Below are 19,441 nucleotides of genomic sequence, written 5' to 3' on the forward strand. Positions count from 1 at the left end.
AATGAACGATTCATGTGCTGCGAAAACAAGTGCCATTGCCCGGACCGTCGACCGCCGTTACATTTTTCATTTTTAAGGCCGCAGTGTTTGTCGAGGGGTTTGTTTTTGGGGAGGGGGGAGGGAAAGGGGGTTGGGGGGCTTCTCACAAAAATCGTTTCGAAGTTTGAAGAGGGAAAAAAATCTAGTTCACCTTCACCAAGTCTTTCTCCGCCAACAATGTGTCAAAGAAACAACTTTGCCAACGCTATATATATATTTTTTTTGTTCTCACTGTTACAATCAGGCCTGTGTTTTACAAGACTTAATTAAGGTTATTTTTCCATAATTTTTCGAGAGCAATGTACTTGAAAAAATTACTTCCGCGAAATTCCGCAGACCCGTGTTGAAAGATCGGGGGTTTCAAGAAATGTAAATGCCTGCCGATGATTTATTAGGGGGATTTGCCATTCTTTACCACGTAAATAAATAGTTTATTTTAAAAGGACGGCTTTAGCGTACAGCATGTCATCGACCTCTGTTGGTTACACCTGTTAAAACAACGTTATTTATTGCAAATGAAAATTATGCTGTGGCTGGAGCCAATGACCAGATTGCAAAGAATGTTCATATTTAAGTGTATAATCTTCATATTTACGTGTATAATTTTCATACATGCATGTATAATAATCATTCACATTTATAATTTTCATATATACATGCATCATGTTCATATACACATGCATAATGTATGATCATATGCATGTGTGTGTGTGTGCCTAGGAAAGCTTTAAAATACAAATGACAAATTGATGACTTAATTGTACCAAAAGAAACGAGAACCTTTTCAGAAAACCACGCTTGGATATTAAAAGTTCCACTGAAGCATTCATGATGTCAAAAAATAATAATAACAGAGCTATTATAATTTCGCATCAAAAATGAGTTGTTGAATTTTTTTAACGTAAAAATACATTTGGGAGAAGAATAAAAAACTTAACCCCGATTTATAGAGCTGTCATTCCCCCAACGATCTTCCATTCATATCCGACGCGCGGTGCTTTTTATTACTCCTGTAATTGTTCTCTTATTTCTGCACAATTTAATGATTGCCGAGGTGTAATTATGGATGAGGGCCTGGGTTGTGGGTAAGGGTGAAGGCCTGGGGTTGTGGGTTAGGGTTTGGGGTTGTGGGTTAGGGTTTGGGGTTGTGGGTTAGGGTTTGGGGTTGTGGGTTGGGGTCTGGGGTTGAGGGTTAGGGTCTGGGGTTGTGGGTGAGGGCCTGGGGTTGTGGGTTAGGGTCTGGGGTTGTGGGTTAGGGTTTGGGGTTGTGGGTTGGGGTCTGGGGTTGAGGGTTAGGGCCTGGGGTTGTGGGTTAGGGTCTGGGGTTGTGGGTGAGGGTTAGGGTTTGGGGTTATGGTTAGGATCTGGAGTTGTGGGTTAGGGTTCGGGTCTGGGGTTGTGGGTTAGGGTCTGGGGTTGAGGTATAGGATTAGGACCTGGGATTGTGGTATAGGATCAGGGCCTAGAGTTGTGGGTTATCGTTGGGGCATGGGGTTGTGGGGTTTGTCAGATTCGTAGCACAATGCGGTAATCCACTAATCCACTTCAAATTTAGAATAAAATATGATTATCATCATCGCCATCATGATAACACCATCATCATGTTACTGCTGATGACGATGATGATAGCTGCTGTTCCTGCTGCTTCTACTGCTGGATTTTCTCCTGCTGATGATGATTTTATCTGCTGATGATGATTATATATGCTGCTGATGCTGCTGAAATGTATCCTCCTGATGATCATAGTTACTGCTGCTGCTATGATGATGATGATACTGCCTATAATTGCTTCTGATATTTCTGCTGTAACTGAGATTACTCCAGCTGTTGCTGGTGATGATTGCTGCTACCAATGATGAAGATGATCATTGCTGCTGCTGCTGCTGCTAATGAGATTTCTTCCACTGATAACGAGAGCGCCTTCTGCTTCAATCACAATCATTATGACACAATCTGCTGCTCCTGCTGCGTGGATGACGACGGCGACGACGATGATGATGATGATGATGACATCATCAGCTGATGAAGATTTTTTAAAGCCTCACCCGAGAGCAGCATTGGATCCCTGTCGATGCTTTTGCGCACGTGGTCCGATTCTCCGGTGAGAGAGCTCTCGTCGATCTTGAGATCGTTGCTCTGTATGAGCATCCCGTCGGCAGGCAAGAGGTCACCTGGGCAGAGGAGTGGGGGGGGGGGTGGGGGAGTAGTGGTGAACGAGGGCAGGAGGTCAGCGGAGGCGTCGAATCGTTACGACATTACTCTTGACAGCAACGGCCGTTTCCACTGTGAGATGAGCGCGTGCCAATGTGGGGCCCCGTGTGCTCACCGGTGTTATTTTGTCTCGTGCCGCAATTTTATTCCAGCATCGTGACGCCGAGAGATCGAAGTGGTGGCCAATTGGGACTCTCATGGGGTGGCGCATCGTGCCGTGTTCGAAAAAAAAGCCCATCCGTTGAAGGAGATGTCGGAGGAGATGCCTTTGAGTTGAGCTCTTATCAACACTTGGTGGGCGGAGCTGTTTTTCCTAAGTGCCCTGATATGAATAAGTTCGGCGCATGGAAATCAAACTATATGTATATTGTTTTCGTGCTCAAAGCTGGAATTTAGACAAATTAAATTGCAGAAAATGTAACATTATGCCGGTGGTGGTTGTGCAGTCATCGGCGGTGACCGAACCGTGACCATCAACTCACTCCACTTGAGAATTTTTTTTTTACGTATAATGGGGTGAAATCTGGATTCGAAAAACGTAAAGAAACCACGGAACTTTTCGCCGGCTCCAAACGCAACAGTTTTGCGTTTCCTCCTGCGTTGCGATTTAGAACAGAAACACGACGCCACGGTGAAGCCGTTTGCGTAGCAGCATCACTGATGGTGGATGTGGTGGTCCCGACGTTTCCGCGCAAGCCCGAAAAAAAAACACGTCGGAGAACTTTTTTTTTCTCAAGAAAAGTTCAACGGGTTCCGAAAAAAATATGTTTAACGACCTGAATAGGGCCAGGGGTTTCGAAATCACGATAAATGATGGTAATTAACGTCAGTTCGTAATTAGCATCGCTGCTCTTAGCACAATAAGTCGAGTCAATCGAGCGCAAGATCTTTTTTTATCGCAAGAGGTGCGCAAGTAATTATGAAACAGAATAAAACATTTAAATAACTCTTCTGACTAATTCAGTAATAATGGGGACTGAGGAGGGAACGAATGGAATTGTCTGTCTCTGTGCATGTCTGTCTGTTCATTTAACTGTCGGTCTCCCTACCATGTATTTGTCTGGCCTTGTCTTATCTGTCGCATGTCATCTACACATCTATCTGAATTCTCTGTTTGTCTGTCTATCAATCTGTCCATCTGTCTGTCCGTAGGTCACTCTGTCTACACGTTCATTTATGTATCCATCTGTTCTTCTGTCTGTCCATCCGTATCGATCTGCCTGACCTTGATCAGTCTGTCCACTTTTGTGTGTGTATTTGTGGTGCTGTGGTGGCATCACCGTCACTTAGTGGCGAATGGCGGGTATTGGTATTGGTGTGTTTGACTCAACAACTGTCCTTCTATACGTCTGTCCATCCATCATCGGTGGCAGTCTCTCCGTGACTCCCCCCTCCAACCGGCATTGGCGATCATTCATCGCTAATGCTGGCAGGGCGATGTCATCGGAGGTAGGGCGGTTGACGGAGCGGGCAATCGTCGGCATTGCCAGACGACATCCCGGTGTCTTGCAACAACAAATTAAGGAAGCCTCTAATGGAATGCGTTTCAGCCCATGCCAAGGTTCCACAAACTTTGTTCAAATTCAAGATATCTGCTCCAATAACCGTAGCCTTGGCCATGACCACTCACTCCACTTCTGTGGAAGGTCTCTCTCCAAGCCGCTGCGGCCTCATTGTACAATACGATGCTGCCATTGTAGCAACACAAGCAAGGATCCACAGCCGATATCACAGCCCCTTCTTCTGCGGTGCTACGGCATTTACCCATCACCGGTTGCTGCTCCATCACCAGTCTCAACCATTGGCCGAGGTTCCCTTGCCAAGCACATTCCTTTTTGTATGTTAAGAATGAAGTCTATCAATGTAAGTTGAACTTTCTTCGCACCGTACACCGCCGACTCACCATACTTGACCTGCGCGATGTCTCCCACCACGATGTCGGCCACCGGCAGCTGCAGCAGCTGCCCGGCGCGGATCACGGAGAAGCGCTGCTCCTGCTCGATGCGGCTCTGTAGGCCGCGGAACTGGCGCTCCTTGCTCCAGTCGTTGAAGGCCGTGACGAGCACCACGCACGCCACAGACAGGAGGATGGCGGCGCCCTCGATCCACCCGGCGGCCGACTCGCCCTCGTCCTCCGCCCCTCCGCTCACGTTGCCGCACACTGCGCACGCGGGCGAGTGCAAGAGGGGGCGGGCGAGCGTCGGTCGAGCGGGCGAGTGCTGGCGGATGATCGTCAGGGGACGGTGGGCGAATTGGACGGTCGACAGTTTTGATGGACGGTGGTGGTCGTTGTTGGTGAACGATGGTCAGCGATGGTGGTTGAGCGGGTGACCACCAGCGTTTGCGGATGATCGTCACGGCTTGGTGGCCGAATGGGTTCTCATCATTGTTGATGGAAGATGGTCGTCGCTGGTGGTCAATCCTCAGCGTTGGTGTACGATGGTTCAGTGTTGTGGTTGAGGCGGCAAACCAGCAGTGCTTGTGGACAATCGTCCACCAACAAGGCTGATGATCATCAATGTTGGTGGACGATCATCAGTATGGGTGGATGTTCGTTGATGGTGGTGGACGACAACGATCGGTGTTGTGGAGTGTCACATGTCGAGTTGCGTGTTCATGAAATCAGATCGCCAGTGGCCGGTACTGAGCCGGCAATCTTTTGTAATGTGATGGTCCGGTGATGGACCTCTCCTAGGTCGACTCAGCCTCAAATTAGTACCTGGTGCAGTGTGTTTCAACGTCGCCAATAGGGAGACAAAATCTGCCGTGCCGGCCTTCATAGGTCCTCACTTGCAGCACTTGCCCCAGCAGTATGTGAAGGCTATACGGGGGATCTTTGTCTTTGTTTCGGAGCAGCGGCACAGTGTCTCACATGCACTGGGCCACGGCCGTCGTCACCCAAGTTGGATTCCTGGCCACGGATCACATCAGTGGCGAGTGCTCTCTGATGCGGTTCTGGGCCCTCCCCTAGGTTGACTCAGACTTTACTGTTTATCTGGCGCATTGTATACAAATCAGAAATGATGAGACAGTGCTGATGTTGAGTGTGTTGCTCATCACAACCGCCCCCCCCCCCCCAACACCAACATTGTCCACGATTCGATCCTTAATAGGTGCTCGCTACGTTTTCAACAACAGGGCACAGGTCAAGGCTTGGAGTTCCAAACCCAAGACCGAGTTTTGTGAATTCGAAAAGCTTTGTATTAAAATTGGAATGTCTGAGGCAAGGTCATGTACATGTCCCCCCCCCCCCCAATCGCATATATTATATAAAGGTAATAAATATTACAACTGTCCCTCAGAATAATTTTTCCTATTAAATATTAATTGCAATGTCACTCTCAGCTCAGTGGTGACACAGACGTAGCGATGGCCAACTGAGCCACACATTAGCTGCTGCGTGCCAGTGGGGGGCTTTCTTTTTGTTGGGTCCTTTCTCCCGTCAGATGAATTTGATGAATTGTTGCCATTTCTCGGCTCCGACTTCCACGGCGTCTTCGCCTCAACTGGCACTGCTCAAGCGAGGTGGGTCAGCCGGCCTAACTCGGCTTCAGCCATCGCATCGTGCGTTCCGTCTCGTAGCCTCCAAACGGGCGCGAGCGGCCTCCTCCCCCCTTCTCCCTCCTACTCCTTCCCCCCTCCTCCTCGTCAAGCCCGATCGTCTGTCGAACCCTACGAGGGGAACGTTGCTTCTCTGTCGCAGCTCCGGTCGTCTGGAATTCCACTCCGCCCATAGACCAATACCCACAGAGACCCATAGACTCACAAGGAGAGCCATATACTGCCAAAGAGAACCATATACTCACACAGAGACCCATAGACTCGCACAGAGACCCATAGACTCGCACAGAGACCCATAGACTCGCACAGAGACCCATAGACTCGCACAGAGACCCATAGACTCACACAGAGACCCATAGACTCACACAGAGACCCACAGACTCACACAGAGACCCATAGACTCACACAGACACCCATAGACTAACTCGGAGACCCATATACTAACACAGAAACCCATAGACTCACACAGACACCCATAGACTAACTCAGAGACCCATATACTAACACAGAAACTCATAGACTCACACAGAGACGCATATACTCGTACAGAGGCCCATAGACTAACTCAGAGACCCTATTATAGCTGCAGTCGTCTTGAATAAATTTCCACCTCTCTCACTCCACCGCACATGGGCGTCAGTGTTGTCCTCCTTTCAGAATCTCCGGGCTTTTCTCTTCCATTAATTGATCCTCCCACGTCTCCGTCCCTTCAAAGTCCAAATTGCGCCTGCTACTAACCGTATTAATGAATGTGTAAATGGACAATATTCAGGGGGACGTGGGTCTCGCCAGAAAATTGAGGAGTGGCTGAAGTTGACGAATAATTGGAAAAGTAAAAAAAAATCGCAATGCAGCAAAACGCAGAAACAGCTTACCCAATAGATAACCTCGCGCGTAGAATTTCCCAATCTGGGATTAAAGACGAGATTAAGTCACAGACACACACAGGGGATCGTGTTACCGTATTGACACTGGGATAAAATAAGTCCGGTGTAAATTGCCGACTGCCAGCGCTCTCGTGATGAGTAACACCCACGGCGTCTGCATGCGTTGCGGGATGAGGCCGGCTAGCCAGTGCGTTAAGCGAGGATCTGTTTGGGATCTTCAAGCTTTTGCGAGAGAATTAAGCCGGATCGATCCGTGCTCTCTGTGGCTTCCTTATTAAATGTCACCGTTTATGCAAGACTACAAAGATACATGGGGTCCATTCCTAAACCTTAGAACACTCTTACATACCTGAACCTTAGACCAGTCTTAAACACCTAAACCTTAGAACACTCTTACATACCTGAACCTTAGACCAGTCTTAAACACCTAAACCTTAGAACACTCTTTAATACCTGAGCCCAGAATGGCAATTACCTGCCCCATTCCCCCAAGGAAAAGGATGAGAAATAACACATTTTGTATTTTAAAAAAAATCACCGGTTATGGAGTCAGTATCCTCCCCTCCCTCCCTCTAAGCCCCTCCTCTTCCCCCTCCCCACTCCCAACCTGAACCTTGCACACTGACCAGCGTGGTGAAGTATGGTCAATCAGTCTCTCCTGACTGGTAACGTGGGGGAAGCCTTCATCCAGCAGTCCCATGAATTATTATATTTAATCTATATGAAAAATATTCAAGGCATCTATCCGTAATTTTAATAGCGAAGTTCCTGCATCAATTAATTTCAAAAATGTTTCTTCATACAATATACATAACGGCTCAACCAGAGCTATTAATGCTTCGATATTTGCATCGCTTTTGTGCTGTTCGCCTTTGGCGTTCTCTGGTCTAACACCGCTGATGCGACAAGGCCATGATAGGAAAATGTCTCTGGTGTAGGCCAATCAAGTTTAACGAACAATGCATAATCAGAATATATATTAGTTTTGACACTGGAGGAATCTGACGAGCTATGAAGATATTTTCCACAGACGTTCGATGAGAACAATGGCCCTATTCTTGGACGCGTTTCCTCATTTGTTGAAGGCAAAGCTTTGCCGTAAGATTTCTCTTCTTTAGCCAAACAGTTGCAAAGCGTTTATTGGACGGGCGCGCTGATTGAATGAGCATCTCGGATGTAATTTTTTATCCCCCCCCTCCCCCATTTAGTTTAGCCGCATGTATTTATTTATTTATTGCATTGCCCCTTTACCCCTACCTTCCACCACCACCCCCCACCTCGCCCCTCTAACGTTCTCCCTAACCAACAACCGATTGCGCAAACAAATCACGAGAGAAGCACAAAGAAGACGGGGGGGGGGTCTATGTGCGTGTGGGAGATCGATAGCGGGGAATGAGAAAACCCGCTCCGTGCGAGATGTTTAATTTGAAAGCTGTCCCCACCGCCGCCGCCACCACCACCAAAAGATAACCCGTGCCGGCCACTGAGTTGCTGAGGGCTGGTGGGGGGGGGAGTGGTGGGGGGGGTGGGGTGTGTGGGGGTGGTGGGGGGGTAGTGAGAGGTGGTGTGGGGGTGGTTTTGGGGTGGTGTGGGGATGGTGTGGGGGTGGTGTGGGGATGGTGTGGGGGTGGTGTGGAGGTGGTGGGGGGGTGGTGGTGTGGGGGTGTGGGGAGGGTGGTGTGGGGGGTGGTGTGGGGATGGTGGCGGTGGTGTGGAGGTGGTGGGGGGGGGGGGGCTCATAATGGCCGTGTCAAAGACATGGAGGATGGCGTCACTCACATCCCAGGGTTCGAATCCCGAGTTTTGGACACTCCCGTGATTTATTTAGAGCTGCTGTTTTTGGTTTGTTGTCCTTACCCCCGCACCTCCGATGAGCACGGTTGTCTACGTACGGTGTGATAGAAGTTCACCATACATACACACGTACGGGCGTGTGGCGACGAGGCCGAGCGGTCGTGCGTTCGCCGCTTGTTGTGGAGGTTTGTGGTTCGAACCACGCGTCTCTCCCTGGTTAATACTGCCCCCCGATCTACCAACCGTAAGATGCGCCAGCATCTGCTTCACAGTGGAAATTTAAAAGGGTGTCAGAATCAGAATATGTATTTATACTGGAGGAATCCGATGAGGTTATAAAGCTCACAGACAGATGTCCAGTAGTTTCACAGACGTCCAGTTAGGGTTCTTCAAGCGTAGCAAGGAGCTGAGGGTCTTGGGCCGGTCTCCAAGTCTGTTACTTGAGTCTTATCCAACCGTGAGGTTCAGGTACTGGTAACAGTGCGGGCCCTGCAAAATATACTAGCTCATGTCAACGCTGGTGAAATGGCGTGGAGAGAGCCCCTCTGGATGGTACTTGGCCCGATTTATCCGCATCGGTTAGCCATCTGGGAAGAGGTGGGAGTTCCCACGCTACACCCCACCGCATGGGGCCTCCTGACGATCGACATAACTGTGGTGCTTGGGTGGACAGAGGCGGCGGCGGCGGCGGGAGATCCGACGGGTGACCTCTGGTGTGGTGACCTTTACGCCACCATGGCAGCGTTGAGCCTTGGAGTGCGTAAGCGCATGGCATTGCTGACACACGGCATTCCGAAGTTTTGAGGGCACGAAGGAGCGCCGCTCTCATGTCGGGGGTCAGGTACAAGTTTATTTCATTCATCGGGAAAAAACAAGGAAGAGCTTCTCGTTTTGCCCAAAGTGACCTGGCTCGCCAAAAGGGGCCGCGGTGGCGAGATGTCAACTTCCTCGCTTGATGTACAGGACGCCGTGGGCTCCATCCTGACCCTGACGACTATATTTGGAATTTGCATGTCTCTCTCTCTCCGTGGTAACGTGGGTTTTTCTCCTGGTCCTCCGGTTTTTCCCTCCACATTTAGAATCACGCGGTTAGAGTATTTGGCTGCTATAAATGTCCGCATGATAAGCCACTTTGTTGAACAATCATTTGTGGCCAGGCTGCATCTGAAAAATAGATATATAACTCAGTGGGTCTTACCTGGTAAAATAAAAAATGTTGTTTTTCATGGAATTGAAATGTAGCAAATAATCTAATGAGAAATCTAAAAATATCGCGTTGGAAATAAATCGATGTGAAATAATATTACTTCTATACTGGTGGTAGTACAATTACAAATTAAGTTTCAGAAAATAAACAACTGATTAATGCATCGCTATTGCATTCATATGTAAAAAGACAAGGAAAGTCACCCTGAATCTCAGACAGAGATTGAGGTGGCTTCCTATTGAAGTCGTTCTGTGGTGACTTTGTCTTGCGGGGCAGTTTCTCCGATGCACGTGTGTACGTCAGACTTCTTTCGCGCCGTACGTAGCCAATGACACAAGACGGAGCGCCAGGCCCCCGCGGACCGAGACGAGCCCACGAGAGGATTTCTTCACATCGCCGCAAACTGGTCGTGAACGTAGCAGCCGGGGTGAGAGGGTGGCGCCGGGGGGGGTGTTCCCCGTCGATGTAAAGCCACGCAAAAAAAAGTATCCACGCAACGTGCTCATTATTAAACAGGTTGTAGTTGTTGTTGTCGTCGTTTAAATTCCACGGCTTGTTTGTGAGCGCGGAGACCCGACGGGTGCCAACGCTTCGGCCTTCTCAAAGAGCAGGGCGTGTAATCAAGTCGTGCATCATCACGGCTGACGTTAATGTAAGTGCTCGAGGCGGACTGCATTTACGGGGGGTGGGTGGGCTAGAGGACTTCTTACCGGAATACGCATGAGGCGATGAATGACCCGCGGCCGCTCAAGGCGCCCTAGGACGGCGGGCGTCTCAACCGGCCGATAGCCAACAGCTGCTATGAAGAAGCTCTTTTAGCCACAGCCACGTGCAGCCACCCATAAGTCAATGTGGGGGGAAAACGAATGGCAGCGAATGGAGCGATTGAAACGATTTCTTCATTCATGTGTAAGTCGCGGTGTGTGGCTTGTGTGGTGTGTGAACTCCGCATTATACACTGGAGCACTCTAGGACCCGATTACTGTTGGGAAGATTGCCGTTTCGATTTACAATCGCTTGCTTTACCTTTATTAACTCGTGGCAATGGTGGTGATTGTGGTGATGATGATAATGATGGTGATGACAACAACATTAATGATGATCACCATGATGATACTCACGACAATGACGACGATGATGACACTGGTGATGGTCACCACGATGACGATGGTGATTACGACGACTGATGGCGATGATGACCGTGTAAATGATTTCAACTTGTCATGCACCACAGAGTATCCCCCCATTCTGAAAGAAAGAGAACAGCCTGGAGGCGTCAGGAACCACGGCCAAACCGGGAAGGCTGACATATGGTGAACCCGCGACAGATTCCCCACCAAGCTCTGTGGTCCTCTATCTGTTAAGATGTTATTCGCCAATTCATGACTGTTTTACTTGTGGGAGGAAACCGGAGCACTCCCGCAAAGAACCCACGCGCGCGAGGGGGCAACGCTCTATCCCATACAGCTGGAACAGGTGGAGTCCACATTTGTTATACTCCTGGCAAACACGGGCACTTCGAGGCCCACGGGAAAGGCAGTGTGACGACATCTGCGCGTGATCCACCACCCTCACTGCCTCCACGGTGCTGGATCAGAGGCCGCGTATTAGAGCCGCCACCGCCCGGCTAATGACCATGATGAAGATGATCATGATGACTCTTATGATGATGATGATGATGCCGATGACTGCGATGACGACGGTGTTTTCACGGCGCGTTAGGAAAGCTAACGGAGGGAGATCTTACTCTCGGTGTTCTGCCCGGGTGGCTGGTAGAAGGACAGGCCCAGAGAGACGATGGCAGCGATTTCTAGGATGATGAGAGTCACGTCCTGCAGGGCCTCCCACACGAGCTCCAGAAACGTCTTCGGTTTCTTCGGGGGAATGAAGTTTTGCCCGAACACCAAGCGCCGTTTCTCCAGGTCAGCCGCTGTGCCTGGCAGGCCTGCACACGCACACACACACAGGCACCACGCAATAAGACACAGATTTCCCCCCGTGTAGCATTTAACGCACACCGCACCGGGTACTCATTTGAGGCCGAATCTACCAAGGGGAGGCCCAGGATCGGTTCAGATATTCGCCTTGTTATTGGTCGTGAGAGGGAATCGAACTCGGGTCGCCGGGTTCGTAGCGCAGTGCGTAAACTACTGCAAACAGCGCTCCCCCGACACACACACAGACACACGCACATTTATACTTACACATATGCATGCTGGGATTTCCACCTCTGAGGTACATCAACTGGGACATGTCACGGCATAAAGAATATCTCAAAATACTGGAAGAGGGGAGAACTGCATTTGAATGATTTGTCTTGGGCGAGTGGCGTACTGCTAAGCATTTGACAAAAACTGGGACTTTTGATGTCACAGGAACATTTACAGATTTCCCAGGACAGCAGCTGCCTCAACAAGAAGACGTTCCTGGGAAAACCAGGACAGGTGGCAACCCGAGTTTATGCACAAGGACACTTGCGGCTGGCTGGTGTTGGCTGTGGTTAGAGAATTCTACTCGGAAGGTTGTGAGTTCAAGTCCCGGTCGTGCGGTTGATGGGGGTCTATAACACGAGGACCACTTTGCGTGAATTCAACGGGAGAAATCAACGGGAGTTATCCTCAGAAAGGACTTATTCCTGCCGCGGGGATGTGGAGTTTCCACCCAGAACCGGCCCTAGACCTTTGGGGGCCCTAAGCAAAATTTGGTTGGAGGCCCCTTTGATGTATGATTTTTTTCACCCACTAGCTAGCAGTGACTCTAGGGGGCCCTCTGCTGGCCACGGGGCCCTTTGCAATTGCAACGGTCGCTTAGTGGCTGGGCCGGCTCTGTTTCCACCCCTGCTCTTCCCAATGAAGAGATGCTCTTCCCATGAGCAATGGGGAGATGCTCTTCCCAATAGGGAGATGCTCTTCATCGGTGGCCCTGAGCCAGTGGTTGAGGGCTAGTCGACTGTTCCCTCGTAGCACGAATTGGTAAATTCCACATTCTCATGGCAGGAGTCAGACCGCCCCATTACGATACAGCCAGTTCGTTTCACTGCAAAGTGGCAGCACGCGTCAAGAGCACGAACGAGTCTTTTGTCAGGCTTTCCGCCGGCAGACGTTTTTGATTTTATATTATGTATGTATTCTCTTTTATCTAACTGATTTATTTATACTGAAGATTTTGGCTAATGTGCCCTTTGGGATTATACAACGGATTCAGCAATTCTCTCTGAATTAGTGCAATTAAGTGATTCCTGCTGTGATCTATTACAGACTCGTTCTACAACAGGGCCAACATTTGAATGTAAGTGCCTTCCGCCGCGATTTGATTACCATATACAATACCTACCGACAATACGGGGAGACATTATATTTTAGCATGCCCGTTGCATTCCAGCCTTTGCTTCTCTTTTCCTCTGCTCAGTGTAATTTCCATGATTAAGTTTGCCATCGTTCCTGTTTATTATGTTCTCAATGTAAAACATGCAAAAAAAATTGTTGTTTACGTACAAAACACAATGTCAGAGCCAAATCGCGTCCACCCCTACGAAATGCATATTTATAATCGTGACGTTCCGTTAATTACATGCCCGGAGCGGTCTCGCCGAGTCTCAGGACACTTTAACAGGGGAGGTTCCTCGAACTGCGGACGCTTGGCCAATTCCATTTCAATGAATGCCAGACAAACCTGGGAGAAAACCCGGAGAAGCCGGAGCAAACCCGTCGTGCGTGAGGGGGATAACACTCGAAGCTCTGCGCAAATGGATTCACGAAATTTAATTCCTTACTGCCGTGTCTTGAGTGTGGGGACTCCCACGTCTGGGCCGCTATGGAAGAACAGGACAACATAAATCCCCCTCCAGAGAGCTCCTTCTCGAGAGGGAGCCCTTCCTCCGGCAGTGGAGTGAGCAAGCAATTCCAAGGCTGCGCTTTTACCTCGTTTTGTTAATTTTACGATCAGCCCCGAGTTAAACTCCTGTAAGAAGCTTCAACCAAGCAGTGGATAATGGCCCTAGGGTAAATCGCCGTGCTAAATTATCACTGTGTTTCAACAACGGTGCCCATACATCCTGATAACCTCGGCACCTATCCTAACTGTTAACAAAAAAAAGGTATTAAAGAAAATGCATTCAACTATTACATCACATTCATAATCAACGTTTTTTGGTTAGATCGCGTTATTTATAAATGTGTCGTAACCCTCCACCACCCGACACGGCCAATCAGCCAAATTTACAATTTCTGAGTACACAAAAACTGTAAATGTTGTGGATTCACTCTTCAACACACCGGTGGGCTAAAGTAGTGAACTATTTGTCTTTTGTCAACGTGACACTTTTTTGCTGATTGGCCGTGTCGGGTGGTGGAGGGTTACGACACATTTATAAATAACGCGATCTAACCCAAAAACGTTGATTATGAATAATATTGGTCGCGAAAGCCTGCTACGTGTTAAACTATTACTTCGCATTTTTGTTGTTGTTGTTGTTGTATTTTACCAGGTAAGGCGCGACCTGGTCATCACGAATGAAAACTCAACGAGGTGGCCTATGATGGCGTGGGAATTTCTCGCAACCGAATAAATTACGTGAATGCCGCCTAACAATGTATGGCTGTCTTAAGGACGTCGCGAAAATGAGTAACGGACCTCCCCCCCATCCCCTCCCCCCAAACAACAACAACAACAACACGGTCTGACGTGACAACCTACTTCTCCAATCTGCTGCAAGCAAGATCCAGGCTTGTCGGGGTTGTTTTTTGAAAATAAAAAGTGGCCTTGAAATGCTCCAGACTTTTGACGTACGCTTCACGGAAGAAAAACACAATGTCCCTGCTCAATGGTGGGGGGGGGGGGCTTTGTTTCCCGATTTAACCTATGCAAGAGCGGGCCGAAATCAATCAGCGGTCCTTTCTTTCAGCAGGTGAAAGCTGTTCCCCCCCAGCCCCCAATGAGATGCATTATCTGTTTGCAACGCAGCCCTGTCATGATTTTTGTATTCAATTTACATACGGGGGGGGAGGGGGGAACTTGGTGTCCTTCTGGCAATTATCATCAACCCAATAGAGGGAAGACAATTAAGACTAATTTGTGGGAAGAATGTTTGTGCTGCATGATGACCAAGGGATAAAAACGTGCGGCGATGGATTCTTTAATCCATCCGTGCAGAGCTCCGTTGTCCTCCCTCGTGCGCACGCGGCTGCCAGTTGAATACGGGAATTATGAAGATTATAATAATAATGATAAACATTATTAACAGAAAATGTTAATGAATGCAGATAAAGCGTCCCCCTTCCATGGGAACTTGGCGTTTCCACCAGCGGCTGGCAGGCTTGCAAAACAGAGATCAGGAATAGAATCTTGATTTACCCCAGAAGAATCCGATGAGCTACAAAGCTCTATTTTTTTTAACGGATGGTCCAGAATGACCAGAAGAGCACGGCGAGCATGCGCAGTGGTCCAAGAGAGAGAGAGAGAGAGACTCTGTGGACACACTTTGAAATGTGACCCCAAGTGAAATTGGCACCGGCTCGCCGACCAACGCTAGCGAGTTTGTGTTATTTGCAGCAAAAAAAAATTAAGAGCAATAATTAACTACGCTTCGTCGATCCACTGCTGGATGAATGGCTCCCCGCGCCGGTTTCGTCACCGGCTGGGGGGGGGAGGGGGTGGAAGGTTGTTTGACTGTGCGTGGCCATGCTGCCAGGTGTCTGCGGTACACCCTTGGCCGGCAATCAAATTCGTGGTCGACGGCTTGAAATACTCACTGCGCACACCGCTGCACCACCGCTCAAGCCATCGATCGCCATTCGGTCGGAATTGGGGGTTGGTGGTACGGGTTGAAGGGTGGGTGGGGGAAAGACGCCGGAGTTTCGGTGCTGCAGAAGGGCGGGGACAGCGTGGCGGAGAAGAAACCGTCCGCTGCATATGGGGGGGAAGGGGGGGGATTGCCATCTTCTCCCATCAATTAACTAAAATCAATGCTGCCATCCCCAGAGGAGGAGAGAAAAACAATTATGGAAAATTGCAATGGCTCCAAGATGTGGTTAGAGGTTTTTTTGTTTGTTCTTTCTTTCTCAGGGAGCAGCCGAGCCGGTTGGATAGGAGGGCAAGTACATTCATAGCACGGGATGGTTTACCGGCTAATGCACTGAGTTTGATGAAGGCACAGCAGAGTGCCCAGCCTGGATGTTGTGGCTCGTTGATGGAGCGGAGCGGTGATCGTGTGAACGAATGGCGCGTTGCTCGACACTGGTGCACAGAAATGACAAACTCTCTGCTGTGAATGTCCACGTGATGATAAGCCACTGCGTTGAGTGACCATTTGCGGCCAGCTCGCTTCTGAAAAAGAACGAAATGGCTCAGTGGGCATTACCTGCAAAAATAAAAAAAGAATATTGGTTCAGTTTATAGTTTTGTCTGATTGTTTGTGAAAGCTGTTCTTATGGAATTTCATAGGTTGCCCGCTCGTATGCATGTTGGGTTTTCTCCGGTCATTCATCCCACGCTCATTAAAATGCAATTGACAAAACATCCACAACGCAGGACCCTCTGGAAAAAAATTGCCTAGAGACTCTGTGAGGCTTTCCTGGATAAATAAATTACAACCGTATTCTATATATATATTTTATTATTTACTGCCATGGGACATTTTGCATTCAGGTTCAGTGTTGTTCTCCAACAATCGCCGTATATACTTTAGTAAAAGCGTGTACCTATACACCGCGGGCATCCATGTCCATGCGCTCTTAGAGGAATGAAAACAACATATTTGAAGAACGCGGTCTCAATGGAATAAGCAGCGGGATATTAGAGGCCAACCCCTAGACAATCAAATAATACAACTTTTGCATGCCATTGTATTGAGTAAACCAATTTCAAAGATTACAAAAACACGATCATATGTTCCGAGCACTGTTTTGTTTCAAAGCTCAAGGAAAGTCCGACTATATTCTTGGTTCTTTCGGTAAAGTCACGTAGAAGGGAAATAATAAACTAATGAAAATAAAACATAATAAAATTCTCACGACGTTTCAGCCACAATGCAAGCAGCCGTCCTCAGGTGAAGAAACAGAGCTGTCGGAAAGACAGCATCCTCATTAGGACGCTGTCTTTAACCTGATGACGGCTGCTTGCGTTGTGGCCGAAACGTAGTGAGAATTGTATTTTATTATGTTTTATTTTTATTATTTTATTATTTCCCTTCTACGTGACTTTACCGAAAAAAACAAGAATATGTAATCCTTGCAGTCACGAAAGCTTTAAATCGAAAAGTCCTACTCGTGGAGGGGGGGGGGGAATGTTGCTATTTGGTTTAACCCAATAAAGTAATTTTCTAATATATACTATTTATAGTTGGTAAATTTGGACCGTGACGCCGGGGACACGTGGCTTACTCTTTGTTTTTATTAATGTCAGGGGACCTTTAAACGTCCACTGTGAAGCAGACGGTGCTCATCTTATGGTTGGTACACCGCGCGCAGTATTAACCAGGGAGAGACGCGTGGCTCGAACCACAAACCTCCACAACAAGCGGCGAACGCACGACCGCTCGGCCGCATCACCGCACTCCCGTACTTGTGTATGTATGCCGAACTTCTTTCACGCCGTACGTAGCCAACCGTGCCCATCGGAGGTTCGGAGGAAGGACAGTGAGCTGAACACTGAGCGCTTAGAAAATGCACTGCGCGGCAAGGAAGAGGAACACATGGATGAAGAAATAAACCCGTACCAGAGGAGAGTGCTCTTTGGGCTTGGGTGGGACACAACATCGCCAGGAGAGACGATGATGTATGTTGAACCTTTTTTGCACCGTGTACGTAGCCAACACAAAAAAAATCAGTTCCAAAGAAATGAGTTTTCAATCTGGATTTAAAAGTGCATAGCTCCAGTGGCTTCCTAATATCGGAAGCAAGAGCGTTCCAGACGGCCGCCGAAGGGCACCTGAGGGCGCGCGACGATGACGATGGCAAGGGTGAGAACCGCAGCCGAAGGAGGGAACATCGCCTAAGCAGACGACGACGACGACCATCATGGACAATGAGTGGCGAGATCAGTTAACGTGCGGAGGCGAGGCAGCGGTTTAGGGCACCGCAGGACCACGAGGGATGGGGATGGCCGCTTGCGGACGCTTTCATCTAGCGGTGGATAGACATTGGCTGATGACGATGATGACAATGATGATGAGAATAGGGAGTTGCTGCTTATGCTGCTGCTGATGATGATGAGTTTGCTTCTGGTGATGATGACAGCCACTGCTATGGCTAATGCTGCTGCAGATATAGCTGCTGCAGCTAATGATGTTACCTTGTCACGACTTTAATGCCTGAAGAGAGCATCGCTAAGCAGACTCCCAAGACATGTTAATATTATCATTAAATATGAGAGCGCATCGCAACTCCATAATCCGATAAACACAGTGGAGCGTGTGCAAGGAGCAAAGTGCAATGTACACGCGCGCAAGGCGCTGCGTGCCATTTGCATTCCGCTGACGAACAGAACGAGGCAGCCCGGTTTCCCAAAACCAATTTGTCAGTCATACTTCAGGAGAAATGGCCGGAAGAACTGCATTGTGGGATTTTACGACTGTGCCCATAAAGGAGAGTGGCAATAACTCACTGGCGGGCAGGGGTGGGAGGGGGCAGCGCAGGGCGTGCGTGGTACGGGAGAGGAGGCGCCGGAGGATGAGGTGAGTTGACCAATGATCTAAGGGCGGTGTGTTGCAATGGTTAAGAAACTGGGAATAATATGAAAAGGTGTTTTTTTTGCTGTATTCAATTTTTCTTTTTTACTTTATGTATCACAGCCACGGTGGTGAGAGATGGACGAGCTAGGGATTGATGGAGATAAGGCAATATCGACATAGATTCAATGTGAGAATTAAAATATATATATATACATTCTACTCTATTTTGCAATCCCCTCGCTCGGTTTAATCCGTATATACATATTGGTAAAGAACCCGTTACAGATTGGGCAAAAAAAAAATCAGCTTTCAGATGATACCGAACAATGAACGAGGAATGCATTTATTAAATCTGCTGATTCGCTTGCGATCGTGACACTCGCTGGTTTCATCGCAGAGTCACACCGTGAATTCTCACGCAACTTCAATTCCTTGGTGTCGAACAATCGATGACATTTCACGATATCGCCTTCTGGTGGCCCTTTTGCTCTCAACAGTGAAACTTACAAAGTATCGGCGGGTTTTTTTTCCTTAATTTTCGTACGAGTAGAATCATCGTTTGCGGTAATGATGGAAAGTTGAGCCAGCATCGAGGCAACGTTTGTCCAACAATCCCAACGTTTGACCAACGTTGGTATTGTTTTACTGGGTTAAACGCTCGTGTTCTATGATCGTGATCACGGTGGTCGTGATCCCTTTGGCGACGACCAACCCAATGGCATTTCACCATCATGATGCAGATGAAAGGTCAGGAAATGCATCGCTACAAGCAGCAGCAGCAGCAACAAGCATCATCAGCAGCAACAACATTATATTAATCGTCTATCAGACGTCAAACATTCATCTTCACCGTTACGATCATTGCCATCAATCAGCCATCAGGTAATCATCATCACCGTCAACAATGAACCATCACTGATGTTATCATCGTCACCACAATCATTATCCTCGCAAGCGTTAGTTGGCCATCAAGGAGCAGCAGCGTTAATTTAAACTCCTAAGGAACCCCTTCACCATCACAAACAAGCATCCGACCATCAGGATGATTATTTTATTGCTCCTGCTGCTGCTGCT

At 48.5% G+C, this 19,441-nt stretch overlaps 1 protein-coding gene across 1 annotated transcript in view; it reads right to left on the reverse strand.

Annotated features, from left to right (window-relative positions):
- LOC144731739 (plasma membrane calcium-transporting ATPase 2-like) overlaps positions 1–19,441 on the reverse strand; it is a 174,488-nt gene that overhangs the window by 76,100 nt on the left and 78,947 nt on the right. Inside the window, exons 3-5 of the mRNA XM_078612947.1 lie at positions 11,447–11,644; positions 4,154–4,411; positions 2,085–2,210 (exon numbers count right to left, since the gene is read on the reverse strand). Of these exons, the coding sequence (XP_078469073.1) occupies positions 2,085–2,210; positions 4,154–4,411; positions 11,447–11,644 (582 nt within the window). The remainder of the gene's footprint in view (positions 1–2,084; positions 2,211–4,153; positions 4,412–11,446; positions 11,645–19,441) is intronic.

Source organism: Lampetra planeri, chromosome 40 (assembly GCF_965212315.1).
Source record: "Lampetra planeri chromosome 40, kcLamPlan1.2.h2, whole genome shotgun sequence".
Taxonomy (NCBI): Eukaryota; Metazoa; Chordata; class Hyperoartia; order Petromyzontiformes; family Petromyzontidae; genus Lampetra; species Lampetra planeri.